We start from the raw sequence: 16,143 nt of genomic DNA on the forward strand, positions 1-16,143 counted from the left end.
TTTAGTAAAGAATTACAAACAAACACTAAATATGTTAGCAGACCTTCACCTACATTGTTTTCCAGAAGCTCTGAATAAACATAATAACTATCCAGAAATATAGAGTACATGACAGGAACACCAGCTAAAATTCCCCGGCACATTATGCTTAAGGTCTATTCAGAATTTTACCGTTTGTGTGAACACTGGATATTTCCAACTGAGACTCAGCTAACTTACGTGAATTCAGGGGCAGATACTGGTCTGTGCTTCACTGTTCCCTTACCCACAGACTAGAGTTCTTCAGCTATGAAAGGTACTTACGTTTTCTGTCATCACCACAGGCAACTTCAGCAAGGTATCGGAAGTAGTCTCCCTTCATCTTCAGGTAGAAGACCTTGCTCTCTGGGTTAGTTGCATTAGCTATTAAATATTTGTCCAACAGCTCCTGAAACAACCACCAAAAAAACCAGACATTGACATAATTGCATACACCACTGCAACTAAGTTCAATCTATTTTTCCTCTCTCCAGAGAGTTTGGACAGACTCCAATGTTTCCTACATGGCAAAAAGGAAACATTGCCATGTAGGAAAATGTTTCCTACATGGCAAAAAGGGCATTTCAGATAGATGCATGCTTACTTCAACAAACTGTGTAAAGGCACAAAGCTAGAAATGACATGAACAGTCAGACTGATCAGACTGCAGAAAACGTAACAAAAGGTTTACTGGTGCAGTTTCTGGGCCAAGTTTAGTTTCAGGACATGCACTTCTCATTTCTAAAACACTGCAAATGAGTAAGCTTTTACTGGAAAAATGAAACACTATGCAGAAAGTTTCAAAGCTATTTATAAATAAGACCTTATTTCCACTTCACGGGAAAAAGAAAAACAACTCTTTCTTGCATAAATTGTGTTTATTACACTTGTGCTAAGCAATCTCCAGCCCACCTACCACAGATAGCCAAGGATTCAAACCCATCCAGTCAGCAGCCAAACCAGAATGCACCAGCTCTTTGCCAGGCTGTACAGTAACACCTGCTCTAGCACAGCAGGGAGGCACATCCTTCATATGGGCCCTGCTGCTCCCGCTCCCGGGAATGGAAGAGCTGTACAGCGCCCTCCAGCACACCCCCAGCTGCTGCCAGCATCACTCCTCTTGCTCACAGCTGCCCTACCTGATAACCTGGACAAGGAGAGGTTTAAACCTCCAGCAAGAGAACGTAAATCTCCCTTCAAGGCTGCAAGGCCTCCTAGTCCTTCGAAGACGGGGGTGAAGGCAAAGGAGAGAAGAGGTAAAGGATTCTCCCCCAGCAAAGGGAGAACTTCAGCGAACTGACAAGGCAGAGAGCAGCTTCTGGCTGACCTCAACCCTGAACCCTAGAGATTTTACCCAGTTCATTACCACAACCACCCACATTCTCCAGAGTTGACAAAAGATTTAAGTTCCAGTAGACTCAAGGAAACCCTGCAATACTCAGAGCAACTTCACGCTAGGAACTGAAGTGATAAAGATCCGCATTCACTTATTTGGAAAATAAAGAGGTCATGAAAGGAGTAGAAAGTTTCCACAAAGCTTGCAACTGGCTAGTTAAGTAAGATTTTTGTTGCAGGAATGTGTATCCAAATTTATGAAGCAGCTACAAGGAAAATGTTTAAGGAACTGTAAGCTTTCAGCACAAAAATCCACAGCACTTTCCTTGGCTACTATAGCAGTACAATCACAAAATGAGCTTATTGCAGACCCAAACCTACTTCCTATGCACACCACCATGCCATTATTGCTTCCTTTAATAACCAGTGGCAGCAGAGCAATCCAGCTGAGAGCGTTTACTCATTCCCAGTCCTCTTGAGGTGCTGGTGATTATTTTAAACAGACACTTGTAGTAGGGTACGTCCAATTGGGTGATAAAAGCAATTTTGCATCCCCACAGCATGGGACCCATTGATGTAATATTGAACATAGTGCCCAGACAAGCTCCTCCAGAGCTCTCCCATCAAGGCACTAGGAAACAGTAAAAAGCTACAAGTGCTCTTGACACCACCCCAGAGAAAACAGGAGGGTTAAGATGACACTGAGCCTGATATACTCTGGCACTTACCACATCAGAGACATTTTTAGCAGTTTCTGTAAGGCTATAAAACCAGTGCTAAAGCCTAGACACTGGCTAGTTTGGCAAAGGGCTAAGTGAGGAATTTGTATAGCAGTTTAACACAGTGGAGTATGCAAGGGCTTGAGCAAGCATATGGAACAGTGTATCTCACTGGTGTTATGGAAAAAGCAAAACCATAGGTATGTTTCAAAACCAGAGTTAAGAGGTAGTAGGCAGACAGGTACCACAACCCCACATTAACACTGTTATTGTGCATGAGTCATTCCACATCAGAATGAGTTACTCCCACCCTACAGGTTTCTGCAATGAAAAAACTCCACATTTTGACTGTGTGTTTTCTCCTGTGACAATGTCCACACCAGCCACAAAAGCTCAACCCTACAAAAACCAGTTTCAGTCTCAGACACAACAATGCAGTAACCTCAAGTCTAATACAGAAGTTAGATTTTACAAGAAACTTCCCAGAATGATAAACGTGACACAGTACACCTAGGTTTAGAGATGTTCCTCAGATCCATCATGCTCCAACAGTAACCAGCAGCCTCTACAGGCCAGGAAAGTGTTAGACAGAAGAGAAGGGATTTATCCACGTGCTCAGATTGGCTGTGAAAAACTATGCCACAGTTTAAGGAGCACTGACCAGACAAGAAAGACATGCTGTGTGGCATTTTAAACCAGTCACTGGACAAAAACTTAACTTTGATTCTTCATTTAAATGCTGAAATAAAGCTTTTCAAGATGTTACAACTACATTGAGAAGGGAACAAATAGTCATTTTCCTTTTATGCAAGCTTAGTACACAAAAATATTACTGATCTTATTAGAAAATTCTGTCTTTGGAGGTAGCTCTAGCACTAGACTACTGTGCATAACTCATCTGGCTTGGTTATGACTTAAAAGCACTAACTCTGGAATCGAAATACCATTTACAGGAAAGCCTTAGCATGTCCAATTCAAGCTGAATCTGAAACCTACACTCCCTAGAGCATTCATGCCAACTTTCCCCCACGCCACTCTGCCCCAAGATGGGGTAGGCTACACACTTCTTCCAGGAACACCAAGGGACTCTGCCATGGCTCCATCCCTATCAACATGCAAGCAGCACTGTGGCCTGTGAGTGCATCCTGAAAGTGTTGCCTTCACTATGCAGGTCTGAAAACCAGTGGTTCCATGCAGATTTTGGAGAAACTCAAAGAAAAAAAGTGGATGCTGAGAGTGAACTGTGGTTTTGCAGACGGTAAAGATTATGTTATTTCCTAGGCACTCCTCAGGTGGAAGAGCTGAGTTGCCCAGACAGCAGCTCCCACTTCCAGCTCATCTTGAGGGCCTCCTAATCCTTACACAGCACATGGTAAAGAGGAGACCTATGTCCCCGTCACATAGGGTGGAATATCCCCATTCTGGACTTTACCTATCCAATTTCGGTGTTTTAATAGCCTTAAAAGGAACAAGATCTCATTTATGAATCGTATGGGATAGAACAGAATCCAAACGGACTTTGAGTGAAACTAATTATATATCAGGCTAAACGTTATCTTTCAAATAATGTATTTGGTATACTTAGTGAGCCATTCATCTCAGGATATCATCATCATTTCCTGGAAGGCATCTTACCCTCCCTCTAACAGACAAAACGCTGGCAGGACAGCAAGAGCAGACAGCACAATGAGCCAAATGATTTACTTTAACTGTTGTGAGTCAGGAATAGCCAGGAAAATTCAAGATTTCCTACATCTGTTCTCTTATCTCTCCCTGCTTGGGCTTTTCTATCCTTCCATCAGACAGCAAATAGTCAGGAATCCTTAAACATCTGTTGATAGTAAGTAACATGAATACAGGCAGCTAGAACAATGAAGCAGACCTCCACCAACATAAAAATTTTGGTTGATAACTTTACCTCGGGAGAGACAAGCACTACCACAGGTGTGACTGCATGCTGAAGTCAGTCAATACAGCAGACTGCCATCCATGTTCACCTATAGCAAACATGTCCATCCCTCTTACGTACGTACCAATATACAGTTGCCACTATCCCTTACGAGTTGCAACTGTTCCCATTACTTTCTTGCCCCGTGAACAACAGCAGATATGTGCTTGACAACAAATGTGCCTCAGACACGGCTAGGAAAGCCACACACTGCTTGAGGCACTGGCCTGCCCTGCTGGGGGCGACTGCATAACCATAAGCAGTATGAAGACACAGGAATGAGGACTCTAACCTCAGGCAGGCCCTTGGTGTCCTGCTGTGGCTGCATTACTGCAGGTTTGCAGTGTGACAGTCCATGGTTGGTAGCTGCTGCTTCCCTTACACTGACATTTTTCCCCAGTGCCCTGCTGGTCCTCCTGTAGTGTGAGGGTTTCCCACCCCACTTCTTCCATTAGTGTTGCTCATCCATCTCAATTTATTTCTACATTCACAGTGTGCTAACGCTCCTGTCACCCTAACAACATCATAGTCTTGTATATGATATTCTTTTCCCATCCCACAGAAGGCAAGTTTATTTATTTATCTGTGAAAGACAAGACAGCAAGAAAGGGCTACCAGTCCCTGGAAAAGACCTGCAGCTGCCTGAAAAAGCTACGGGGAGCAGGCTGGAAGCCTGGCAGCAATCCACTTCTCCCTTTAAAGCTGAAAAGTACTTTTTTTCCTTTTTCTCTCCACTGGCACTTTTTCCTCTACATGCTAAATGAAAGTTACAATTCAATTGCCTTTTTGGATCCTTCTCCAGCTCTACTTCTGTTCTTTCCCAACTGAATAACTGTTCTCTCTCACTCCCTTTTCCCCTCTGCTTTAAGCAGGATCAAGGATTGAACATGTGGTGTTCACTGACCACTGCAATTAACCTGAGCCAGAAATATTAAGTCAATACATCTGCTCTCATCTCTTCCCCATTGTTTCAGCTTCATGGAAAGCATGCCCTGAAGGAGTATGCCAGCCATATCTTTACTTCAAGTGTCTGACACAGACAAAGCAGCTCCCCGAAGACACAGCTCCATGATTATTTGTGGTGTATGCATCCAGCCAGCCTCTCCTTACAATACCCTGTGCACAGCCCCCTGCAGTTCATGTGCCAGTCCCACTCCACATACGCTTTGTGTTACATGTTTTCAGGGCAGCACCTTTTTAAAGAAGGTGTCATCAAACCAGGGAGTCCCACCAACCTCTCCCCATGTAAGCCTATTTGAAAAGGCAGCACTGATTGAGGCATCAAGTTCAATGGCAGTGTACAATGAACACTTGCTGTACAATTTAACTATGGAGTAGGTTCAAGTGGCAGAAAAACACCACTGCTGTGTGATCTGTGCTGTTCTCTCTTCCCACGTATTCAGCTATATAAAAAAATAAACCTCAACAGCAAAGCTGAATCTGGAAAAAAAGTCTTGAATACCAAACTGACCTCTTAGCTGCCTTCAGCACTTCTGCCATTTAGAACTGACTTCAATAAGAAAAGCAAATACCTAACTCTCCTCATAGATTCCAATACCACTAGCTGATGGATATATTCTTCACACTTCAGAGCCAGAGGATGAACACAAACAGGTCAGCTCCAGAAACTACCTACTCATCACAAGTAGTTTGAGGCTAATTTTCAAAGCAAGCTAAAGGTATCATGTGCCTAGGTACTAACAGAAGTTTTCAATGTGGTAAACTCAAGTAACCCAAAATATTTACAATGCCACCATCACTCAGACGTCAACACCTATCACATGTATGGGTCACATCACCAGAACCGAGTTATTTTTAATGTTCTGCTAGCAAAAGACTAATTGACATTGTCATTTGCATTTCTCACTGAGTGTACACTTCATCATTACTTTTGCTCCACCAGAAGGAAAGGTCCATGTAAAAGCAACCATCCCAAGCAGCAATGCTTTCCACAAGTTTGTTCTCATGAGTATAAACTGGTTAAGCTGCTGCATGGTATTTAGCAAGGAGGAATGTGTCAATGTTCGAAATGGCTGGCATAGAGTTTTCTGAATAAAGTCTGTATTATATAAAGTTTGATTTGTAAGTCAGACTGTTTCAGCAATATTCTTGAGCCAAAAGCACATATATCTTCCAGTTCTTTAAAAAAATATCTAATTTCAACACCATCTTCATCCTCTGGGCATATAATTTTTAATGCTATTTTTAAAGCAAACATTGAAACAGTTTGTGGGAAGTAATTGGTATTTGCAGGTTGTAGTAATTTAAGACAATGCCCTTCAGCAGACTTGAAGCATCCTAGGAAAAGATAATCCAATAGCATTAATATTTTTCTTTATTTTTGACAGAACAAACTAATCAATATCAATGCATGCAATATTTTAAAAACTTATATTCCTCCTAACTGCATAATGGGAAAAGTTCAATTATATGAAAAAAGAAAAGGAAAAAGGCAGCTCTCTACTGTCCAGGTGTCCTCAGCCCTGCCAGCAGAGGAGGCGCTGCCATTCCACTGGGTCTTGCAGGAACTAGATTGAGTTCTATTGCTGTTTCCTAGACGTTCCTTCCCTTCCTGGCTGACATTGAATGTTGCCTATTTGAACTTTTAAGTACTTTTGCGTTTGTTTTGTTTTTTCAAGAGTACTGAAGCTATCCACCAGAACAGAAGTTACCTGGGTGACAGCAAGGAACTGATTACTTAACATTGTACATGGCTGTAATAGCACACACTTACTGGCCAAACCCCACAGAATCAAAAAGTCACATGCTAGAGAAGAAACTGTTATGAAATAAACCTATTTTGAGACAAGGTTCCCGAAAAATAATGCACATGCACAGAGTGCATGTCAACACCGCTTTTTTTAGCAAGTTAACTCAACACCCTGAACATGGATTCAACACCACTGTCCCATCCAGGTGGTGAGCAGCCTCCATCCCACAGGCACAGATGTGCAGTGTGTGACACTGCATAAACTTAGCCAGGGCTGCAGCATGCATAACACTTGCAAAAGTCCTTCAGTCTCAAGTATTTCTGAAGGTCCACCCAGAATCAAATTGGGGAAAAAAACTTACAAGCAGCATACAGGGAAATGGTTTCCACCCTAACTGCAGTCAAAAAGCAAAGCTAAGAAGTTGGTGAGGCAGCTCAGACCAGCAAATTCCCTTAATCTAATTTTAATGGAAATTAAAACACATCAAATGTTCCAAAGTGTCTGACAGCACAGATAATTTGTGAGGAGAAGCCTTATTGAAAGGTCTGAGCCCACACCAACGACTGCTGTTCTAATCATCAGGCAAATTGGTATTTAAGACTTCTCAACTATTTCAAGTATAATCAGTCATTCCAAAGTCCACAGTATGACTCACTGCAGCCTAGGTGTGTTTTAACATTCAGTGGTTGTTTTCTTGACAGGAAGGGAGAGTCCCCTGCCGACACTGTAAGATCACTTTTCTTTCAACAGTGTAATTCAGCGAAGGTTAGTTCTTCATTCTTCAGGACTGAAGCTCTATGCATCAACTCCTTTTGGAAGAACATTTAGTAATTTTCATACAGACCTCTTAAGACTATTGGTGGTTCAGTATATGTGTTGAGGAAAGTATGTGTGCACCTTTCCAGCAATGGCATGGCCTTAAGATGACCTGACAAAGCACTGCTGAAAGCAGAGACAAACCTGACATGGAAACAGAGAGGGTGACCTAATTCATCTTTTCCATTTGGTTCCGTATCTTTGTCTAAATAGCTTTAAAAACTGGCAGTCAATACTTGGGATTGGCCCTGAATGAAGTATCTGGAATCCTGCTTAACAAATACACTGGAAGCCTGAGCTGCAACACATCTGCCCACACTATTCCCACCTGGGGTTGAGATTAATTTAATCTAGAATTTACACTCACTGCTTACATTTCTCCTAAAACAAGAAGTTAGAAAGTTCTGTGGTCCCCAGGGAACCAAATAAGCCAAGAGCTAGAAGTGTACAGAAATTCAAGTTCTCCTTTCTATAGATTTTCATCAGACAAAATGAACAATCCACTGAAAGTCAAAGAATTATTCAAGTTTTTATGGAAGAACCTGAAGTTTTCCAGTTTCCCCCTTGCCAAATGTAGAAATGAGTCTTCAAAAAAGAAAGTCATTCCCCTTTTCAACAATTATAATTTTTTGCTGAAGTAACGGCCATACAACACAGCCAAAAACCTTCAGGAAAATTTTCATGATATCAGATTTATTCAAATTGATTCTAACATTCTTCCACAATTGCATTTTTCATATTTCTAACTCCTCAAAATACCTCAAATGTTCTTCTCCCCTTAGTAAACAAGCATTAGAGACACCAAATTCTTGCCTTCAGAATCCTGACCATACAAGAGCCTCTTCCAGCATCCTCCATTTGTGACCTTCCATAATATGACAGAATCAAACAGAAATGTCTAAATTTTCCTTTAAAGTGTTCTGCAGCTACAGAAGCCCAAAAGTGTGATTAAATGACCGAGACATATCTAGACCAACAATACTCAAAAGGAACAGCAGCATGCAGGAGTTACAGGGGCTTAAGGTGTGCTGCCCTTATATTAACAATGAATTTTTAAAACTAGGTCTTTCATGATAATAAACTCTGGAAGCCCTAAAATTTTTGCTGGCTTCAGTTCTGCTCTCTGTTTGGGAGCCCTTGATCAGTGGCTCGGAATCACTGAAATTCAGAATGATAATGCAACAGATGCACTTTCTTCCCATCACTTAGTGCAGCAGTAGAGCCTTTTCCATTGTCCTACTTCATCTTGAAGGAAATCCAGCAATTTACTACTTCATTCAGTGTATTAGGAGTGTGCCAGTAATTAGTTGTCCCCCAGATGAGACAACCTACAAGTTTAACCTTTAAGTCACAAACCCCAAAATTTCAGATAGCCTGGATACAACAATTTTTCATAGCAAATGAGCCCTGACTATCTTGTTGAGGCCCTGCTACCTCCTTCCATTTAAAACAGTTCCTGCATACAAGAATTTGGCAAAATGTATTCAACTTCAGAACAGAACTACCTGAAGAAGTTTTATTCAGGAAATATGTGGCTGTCAGTCAGTTAAGAGTATAAGGAATGTATTAAAAAAGCTCACTATCAGAGCAAATGGAATTTTTTCTGTTTCCAGGCCCGAACATGACTCCTATACCCAACTACTTCAGTGAATGGATGATGTAAGTTAAAGGACAGAATAAAGATTGATAGAGCAAGTAATAAACCTTCATCAATGTTAGAAACTGGTAAATCAAACCCTCGATTCCTTTAACAAAAATAAGAGAAAGGCACAAGCAGAATCATAGCTAATCCAGGACTTCCAGTTCCTAGGTCTTTACACCTGATGTTTCGGTGGATGCACAGACCACAGGATGTGAAACTGCCTCCTGTGTAAGTGCCCAACTGGGCACTGTCATATAGTCAGATCTACAACATCAATTAGCAAATAACAAGCTTAAAAATCAGCAGTAAGCTCTGCTGAAGCATTCTGATATTGGTTCCGGTATCCTGGGAAGCATAAAGATGAAGAGGAACTTGTAATACCTGTCCAAAGAACTTGGAGCTACACTAAGTAAGTGCTACAAATGCAGTGTTCAAGAACAATCTTACTTACCTTATTTGTCTGAAATAAAATTAGCTTCAAGTTTACTGGCAAGTACAAAAGCACTTAAAGCAGCAAGTAACCTCCAGGAGCAATAGGCCCATCATTTTCATAGACCAAGAGTGTAAATTAAGACAGGGATAAGATCTACACAAGTAAGAAGACACTAATTAATCAAGCACACACCTTCACCTGCCAAACTTACAAAGCATACCTATGCACTTCTACCACCCCCACCCCCACCCTTCTCCTCATTACTCTCCTCTTAAAATCGAGTATCCCCCAGCACAAACTGGAAAGCCAGTTCTGTGTCTATACAGAAATTGGTGCAATCTACTGCTTTAATAATGTGCTAAACAACCCCAATATGAAGGAATCAATCGCTAATAACCTTCAAGCTCAAGTGTGTTCTTTGCTCATCAAGTTCCATCTCTCTGATATACAGGCTTCTATGTTTTACTTCAAAAAGGCACCTATCATATTGATATCTAAGTGCCTGCGAGACAACTGTCTGGCAGGTAAGTGTGACAGTGACTTAAAAACCTATTAAAAGCTCCACTGTCTTAGCAGAAAAAAAACACAATTTGTGGTTTTGTTGTCTAATTCTACCTAATGAGCACATCCTATTTTCTCAAGGCCACCAAACCAGTAAATGTCCTCCAAGGAATTTAATAATTCTAGACAGTATCCAGCTGCAGAGGGAGGGGGCAGCAAGCAATGTCTGCACAGGATGGAGGCCTCAGCTACCATCAGAATTCCTTGAACTATTTTTATCTAGACTCTTGACAGCTTTCAGTCACTTCAAGAACCTCAGTGCATTCCAGGCTTTGTTTCTGCAAGTGTCAGTCGTTTCTTAGAAAGGGATTTGGTTTTCCTTGCACAAGTGAGTATTCCATCAGCAGATCCTACTGAAAGACTAAGAGAAGGTACAACTACAAATAAGTCAAGTGCAGATCACAAACTGAAGTTTCAAGCACATTAAACTAGACAACATTCAAGCATTAAGTTCCACAATTCTTATCGCAAATGTATTGACATTTGTTAAAGTTGTGCTGAGAACACAAAAAATAACTCTCTCCATATTACTTTTCATCAAATAGATGATTTATTCCAAATTAAACATTTGCTTCACATTCACCCCCCAGCTATGGATTTGCCAAGAAGTAATATTTCCAACCCAGGGTCTGGCTTCCATGAAGTGTCCAGTCCTCTTAGTCAGTCACTTACAAAGGATGAGTCCATGAAAGTTGCTTTGACTTTAAAAAGGTAAAAAAACCTACTTGAAACTGTCCCAGCCATGAGTGGGAGAACTAATGCAAGTCCAAAAGTAGTATTAAGTGATTAGCTTGTCTGACCTTGAAAACAAAACTGCATCCTACATAGTTCCCAGCACAAAAAGACTGTCTGTAATATCCTTTTACTCAGTTTGACCTCTACCACACCATCTATTTCTGTATAAACTGTCCACTGAAAACAGGAAAGTAGAGACAAACGACTCACAAGACATGAAACTCCGGTAAATTGCTTGCATGGCAGCAATGAGCTGATACCTACTCAATCTACCAAATTTTTCATTGTAAAATAAAATAATAAAGATTTCATTCTTCTGTAGGCCACAGGCAACTGGCAAAACCAGGGCTATAATCGACACTTATCCACTATTGGTCATCAGGTACCTAGGCTAACATACGAAATCTATTTGCTGCTGCAAGAAAACACCAACTTCACTTTCAATGGAGCTGTGAACTTGTGCTCTTGAACATTACCTTCTAGTGTGGGGATTTTTGCTCATTTTCAGTTATTAACTTTAGAACTAGATCTACAAAATGGATAATAATCAGATGTGGACATAGATTTTTTACGCATTTTTATTAGCTTTTATTGTTTCTTAACTGTGCAAAGCAGCAGTAGGAACAACGCTGCAACCTTGGGGAGAAGGCAAGAGAAGAAGGCAATAATAAGCATCTTACAGCTCAACATTATTTCTTTGCAGGCACTGGTACAGGAAAGAGTCAACAGCACAAATCATGTTCCTGTTTGTTCATTCGTAAAAGTCCAGAATGCCTTCTCTCATTTCTAGACAAACTGGCCCACATGGGCCCGACACAGCGCAAGGTAAAAATGTTTACAGAGGACACTATAAAACCAGATGTTTGGGAACAACTGGAAAGCCTGGGGTCTGCAGCTTTTTTATGCAAAAACTTAAAAGCGTATTAAAAAAAACACTTAAGTTTCAGCTAGAGACACAATGAGCAGGTAACCATCAAGACACAGTAGTTTTCAAGCCCTAATGATTTTAGCCATTGCATCTTCATCAAACTTTAAACAGTGGGCAAGTAGTTATCAATCTCATCTTTACTGCTCCAGGAAGAGCTCCAAATCAGGACCCAGAAAATGAACACATGCAGAGAGCCACCAAACACACAGGGAAAAACCCTCAAGCTACAACTGGAGAGTGCTTCCAGGCAAGGGCTAGTGTCCTCCCCTCCTTTACACAAGTTCTGTCTGAAAAACAAAGGAGCTTGAATACCTTACAAACTATTACAAACTATGGCCACACACAGGGGCTGAGGCTCTCAGAAAAACCAGCAGCTTAGTCTGCATCCCCAGAAAGGGTAATTCAAAAGTGATCCCCCAAAAACTCTGAAGTCACCAAACAACAGAATGTACATACAATAATGCAGGTCTTTTATGGTAAATCCATCAAAGTTTCCCCAAAGATTTCACCAATTCTGTGAGAGTTGCTGCTGCATCCACTCCTATATTACCTAGTATCCCCATCTTGAAATCACTCAACAGAATAGAAATAAACATGAACTTTGTGCTCAGAGAGTCCATGAAAAAACATAGTTCAACTTCACCTTGAAAAAAATTCTGTTGCCAATCTGTTTCTTTATTCGAGAAGGGAGTTTCAAGAACAGTTTTAACTATGAGTCATAAAGGATGATTCAACATTAATTCTCTACATTACCAAAGAATTAGTCAATCAATAGAGGGACTTCAATAAAACCTCCTAGTGTACCTTTCAAATAAAACATTTGTTCAAGTTGTTTGACAGAGTCACACTGTTTCTACATTACAAAGCCACTCTCACCTGAAAGACCAGTCATAAAATTAACAGTTAAAGCACTCAGATCACACCCACTCCTACTTACAAGACAGTTAAAGAACGACAGTTAAATAATCAGTAAAAGTTTTAATTTTATGCATGTATCTATCTATAAATAGATTTCTCAACACAATTTAGAATGTATGCATTCCAGTGGTGATTAAATTTAAGTTCTTTATCAAACCATGCCCTGACACAATGCTTTACCTAACTCGCTTGAGGCATTTTTACAGGAGAAAAAAGTAATTCCAGATTCAGTGCTGCTGCCTTTTTAATAAAAAATTGGCAGTATTTTCAATGCTAGCACAAGTATTTCTAAATGAAGGTTTAGAAATATGCCACACCAGTAATTTAAAAAAAAAAAAAAAAAAAAGCCTTTTGAAAAAACTGTTAGTAGTATGACTAACAGCAGTCACACTCCACCCAACACATCCACCCTTCTAAATCCAAATGATGATGACAAGGAACCTTTCCATACTACTTGCCAGCAGTTGTTGCAGTTTAGCTGCCTTCCTGGAATTAAAAATCATCTGAGATTCAACTTAAGAGATCTGAAAAAGCCACAAGCAGTTACCACAGTATTAGTACAGACGAAATTATCATTCAAAGGAGGAGGAGCCAAAACCATTTTGTGGCTCAGCTTTGGGAATCCTGTCCTTTGTAATCCCTCCTCATTGGGAGTTTCAACCTCTCTGATGCTGACTCATGGATCATAGGAGTGGTAGATGGAGGAGGAAAGGGAGAGCATCAGAATAGAATGTAACTGTACACAGGCCTCCAAGGAGAGCAAAAAAGGCAGGCTTGCAGCAGATAGCTGACATCTCCTCCTACCAAAGGAAGGCACATCTTTGCAGCAGGACAGGACAGGACAACCAAGCTCAGCTTTAGGTTTCAGTCTTCACTTCCTGCTGCCTTCCTGGCTGGAAGGGAAGGAGCAAGTTGCCAACCAGGCCATTGCTGAGAACAGAGAAAGCCTAGAGTGCAGTGAGCAATTCAGCTAGCACAGGAGAGCTTACTCTCCCTGCATCAGAGGTTTGCCTTAGCACAGCCACCAGTAGCTGCAGTCCACCACTGGATGTGGGGGGAGTAACTCCTGGACAGACACTGTGTGAAGTGGTTCACTACCTGTATCATTCAGAGGTGATCAACCTGCCTGTGGAAACACAAGCTCCGTGTCAAGGTGGCACAGCAACCAGTATGAGACTTTATGCAGTTCCTTCTCCTAGGAACTAGATTTGGTAGGAGGACAGAAGAGATTAAGAAGTCTGAGGAGTGAACTTTATGCTGAGGACCCAGGAAGTTAGTTCTGAATTGGGGCACTGAGTTGAGGAGAGGAGAGCATGAGTGAGAGCAGCACAAATGCTGGCACACTATCACACAGGTTCTGCGAAACTCTTGTAGGCTTCCTGTTTCCTGTAACACAAGTCACAACATTTTTACAAAGGTGAAAGTTTTACAACTTAACTGAACCTGCAACTGCAGAAACAGCTTCTTTGGAAGGCACAGACTTTTAGTCATGTTAAGGAATTAACTCAATTGATCCCTAAAAGTTAATGAAGTTCAAAGTTATTTTCAAGAAAAGGTAACTTGTCTTGAAAAAAAGAAAGGTTTGACTGATTCAGGAAAAAAGAAAAAGTAAACCTAGGTGGCAGCACAGAAGGAAGCACATAAGCATTTTCAGCACAATCCAAAGTACTCTTCTTGTATGTGAGCCAGAACACTTACTCAGGCAAAAAAATTCAGTTACTTCCAAACCTTCCAAGTTCATGACTCCTAGACCAATCTAGGATAAGTTTACCTCAAAATTGTTTATTTCCTTATAGACTTGATTCTTCCTATTCTCAGGTTAGCAATACTAGACACCAAAAAAAAACGTAACTAAGAGGAGCAAATGAGCCACTCAAGATTCTCTGCCACACAATTACTACTGCAGCTTCCTGCAACCAGGACTCCCTGGTCGTACAGAACAGGGTCCAGCAGCCTCCACACTGCTGACATGTGTCTCTTGAGCTCCCACTACAGTGCAGTACACTCCTGCTATCGATTGCATTCAGAATTCTGCTGCTTGTACAGAGAAGTATTTCCGGACTTTAATACATGCTTGGGGTGTCCTGTCAGCCTCCACACCTCAGTTTTACAATCATTCCATAATTCGTGCAAATTCATCCCACAGACACTCCTGGGAATTCAGCTTGAATTTAATAAAGCCAATTTCTACATGCCTTTATATCCCATCTTCAATATAGATGCCTTACTTTATAAAACCATATTTTACATTAAAAATGACTCAAAATGTCCTTTAAAGACCCTTCCAGAGTACTTTTCTCCATGAGAAGTGAGTGAAAGGGACACACAGTTACTTTAAATGCTTTTAACTAGTTATTAGCTCTGATCTGAATAAAGAGGTTTTCACATTTTCTCTTCAGGTTACCTCACTAACCACAACACGAACAGGCATGAGGCTAAATTTCCTGCATCTCTGCAACTACCTGGTGAAATTGCTGCATATGGATCATATAGATATCCATCCAAAAGTGTCCTTGAAAAACACTTGAAATGGAGTATCTCAAATACCTCCACACATATGGGGCACCTAGTATAGTGCAGATCTTCCTCCAGTGACCCACATAACAGTTGTACAAGTTGCTGCACAGATTTTCCCTACTCCAGAATCACACTCTGCACGACACTCCCCAGCCAAGCTCCCAGCCCTTTCCCCACCGCAGCAGCACACATAAGCATTGTATTTCTCCCTCTTAAACAAAACAGAAGAAAACACAAAGTCCCCACTTACCAGCACCGTGGTGCAGATGGACCTGAGCTCAGACTCCACCTTCTCCCGATAGTCCTTGATAAGCTGCATCTTCTTGTCACTGGTGTCTGTCTTCTGCTCGATGCTCGAGATGACCCTCCACGCAGAGCGCCGCCCTCCCACCACGTTCTTGTAGGCCACGGAGAGCAGGTTGCGCTCCTCGTTGGACAGCTCGGCCCCTTGCTCCGTCACTGCCTTCATGCAGGTGGCCATGTCGTCGTAGCGCTCAGCCTGCTCAGCCAGCTTGGCTTTCTGGATCAACTCGGTCTTATCCATGGTGGCTGGCAGTGGGACAAGAGCAGGGCAGGAGCAAAAGCAGGAGAAGATGGGACGTCACACCACCAACACGAGAATGCACCTCAGAGCCTGTCAGGAAGACAGTGACCATGATGCTAAGATCAGCCACCACCCTGCAGGACTGTATGCCACCCAACAGAAAATGGGGATCACCGCGAGCCTTGCCTCCCCTCCCCATCTCCAGGTGCTTCTCGTGGAGGGATGGACTGCAGCATCCCACCCTTCCACGCAAAGCCTGGGGAGAGGCACTCGTCCCAGAGCTCCATCCCGCGGGAAACCACGACCTAGAAACCCAGC

General features: G+C 41.7%; 1 protein-coding gene across 1 annotated transcript; it reads right to left on the reverse strand.

The window, feature by feature from the left end:
- Positions 1–286: 286 nt before the first annotated feature.
- On the reverse strand, positions 287–15,918 carry LOC103797343 (14-3-3 protein theta-like). The gene is made up of 2 exons (XM_009069551.1): positions 15,532–15,918; positions 287–427 (listed from the first exon to the last, which is right to left on the reverse strand). Exons 1-2 carry the CDS (start codon positions 15,823–15,825, stop codon positions 287–289), a joined length of 435 nt encoding a protein of 144 aa, XP_009067799.1. The 5' UTR covers positions 15,826–15,918.
- Between the last annotated feature and the right edge of the window lie 225 nt (positions 15,919–16,143).

The sequence above is a fragment of the Acanthisitta chloris genome, unplaced genomic scaffold, assembly GCF_000695815.1.
Source record: "Acanthisitta chloris isolate BGI_N310 unplaced genomic scaffold, ASM69581v1 scaffold8092, whole genome shotgun sequence".
Classification (NCBI taxonomy): Eukaryota; Metazoa; Chordata; class Aves; order Passeriformes; family Acanthisittidae; genus Acanthisitta; species Acanthisitta chloris.

Bases quoted from the DNA above. Each gene is read 5' to 3' on its own strand.
- LOC103797343 (XM_009069551.1), bottom strand. From the start codon at position 15,825: ATGGATAAGACCGAGTTGATCCAGAAAGCCAAGCTGGCTGAGCAGGCT. The intron at 428-15,531 runs GTAAGTGGGGAC...TGGTTGTTTCAG, and splicing joins CCATCTGCACCACGGTGCTG to GAGCTGTTGGACAAATATTT.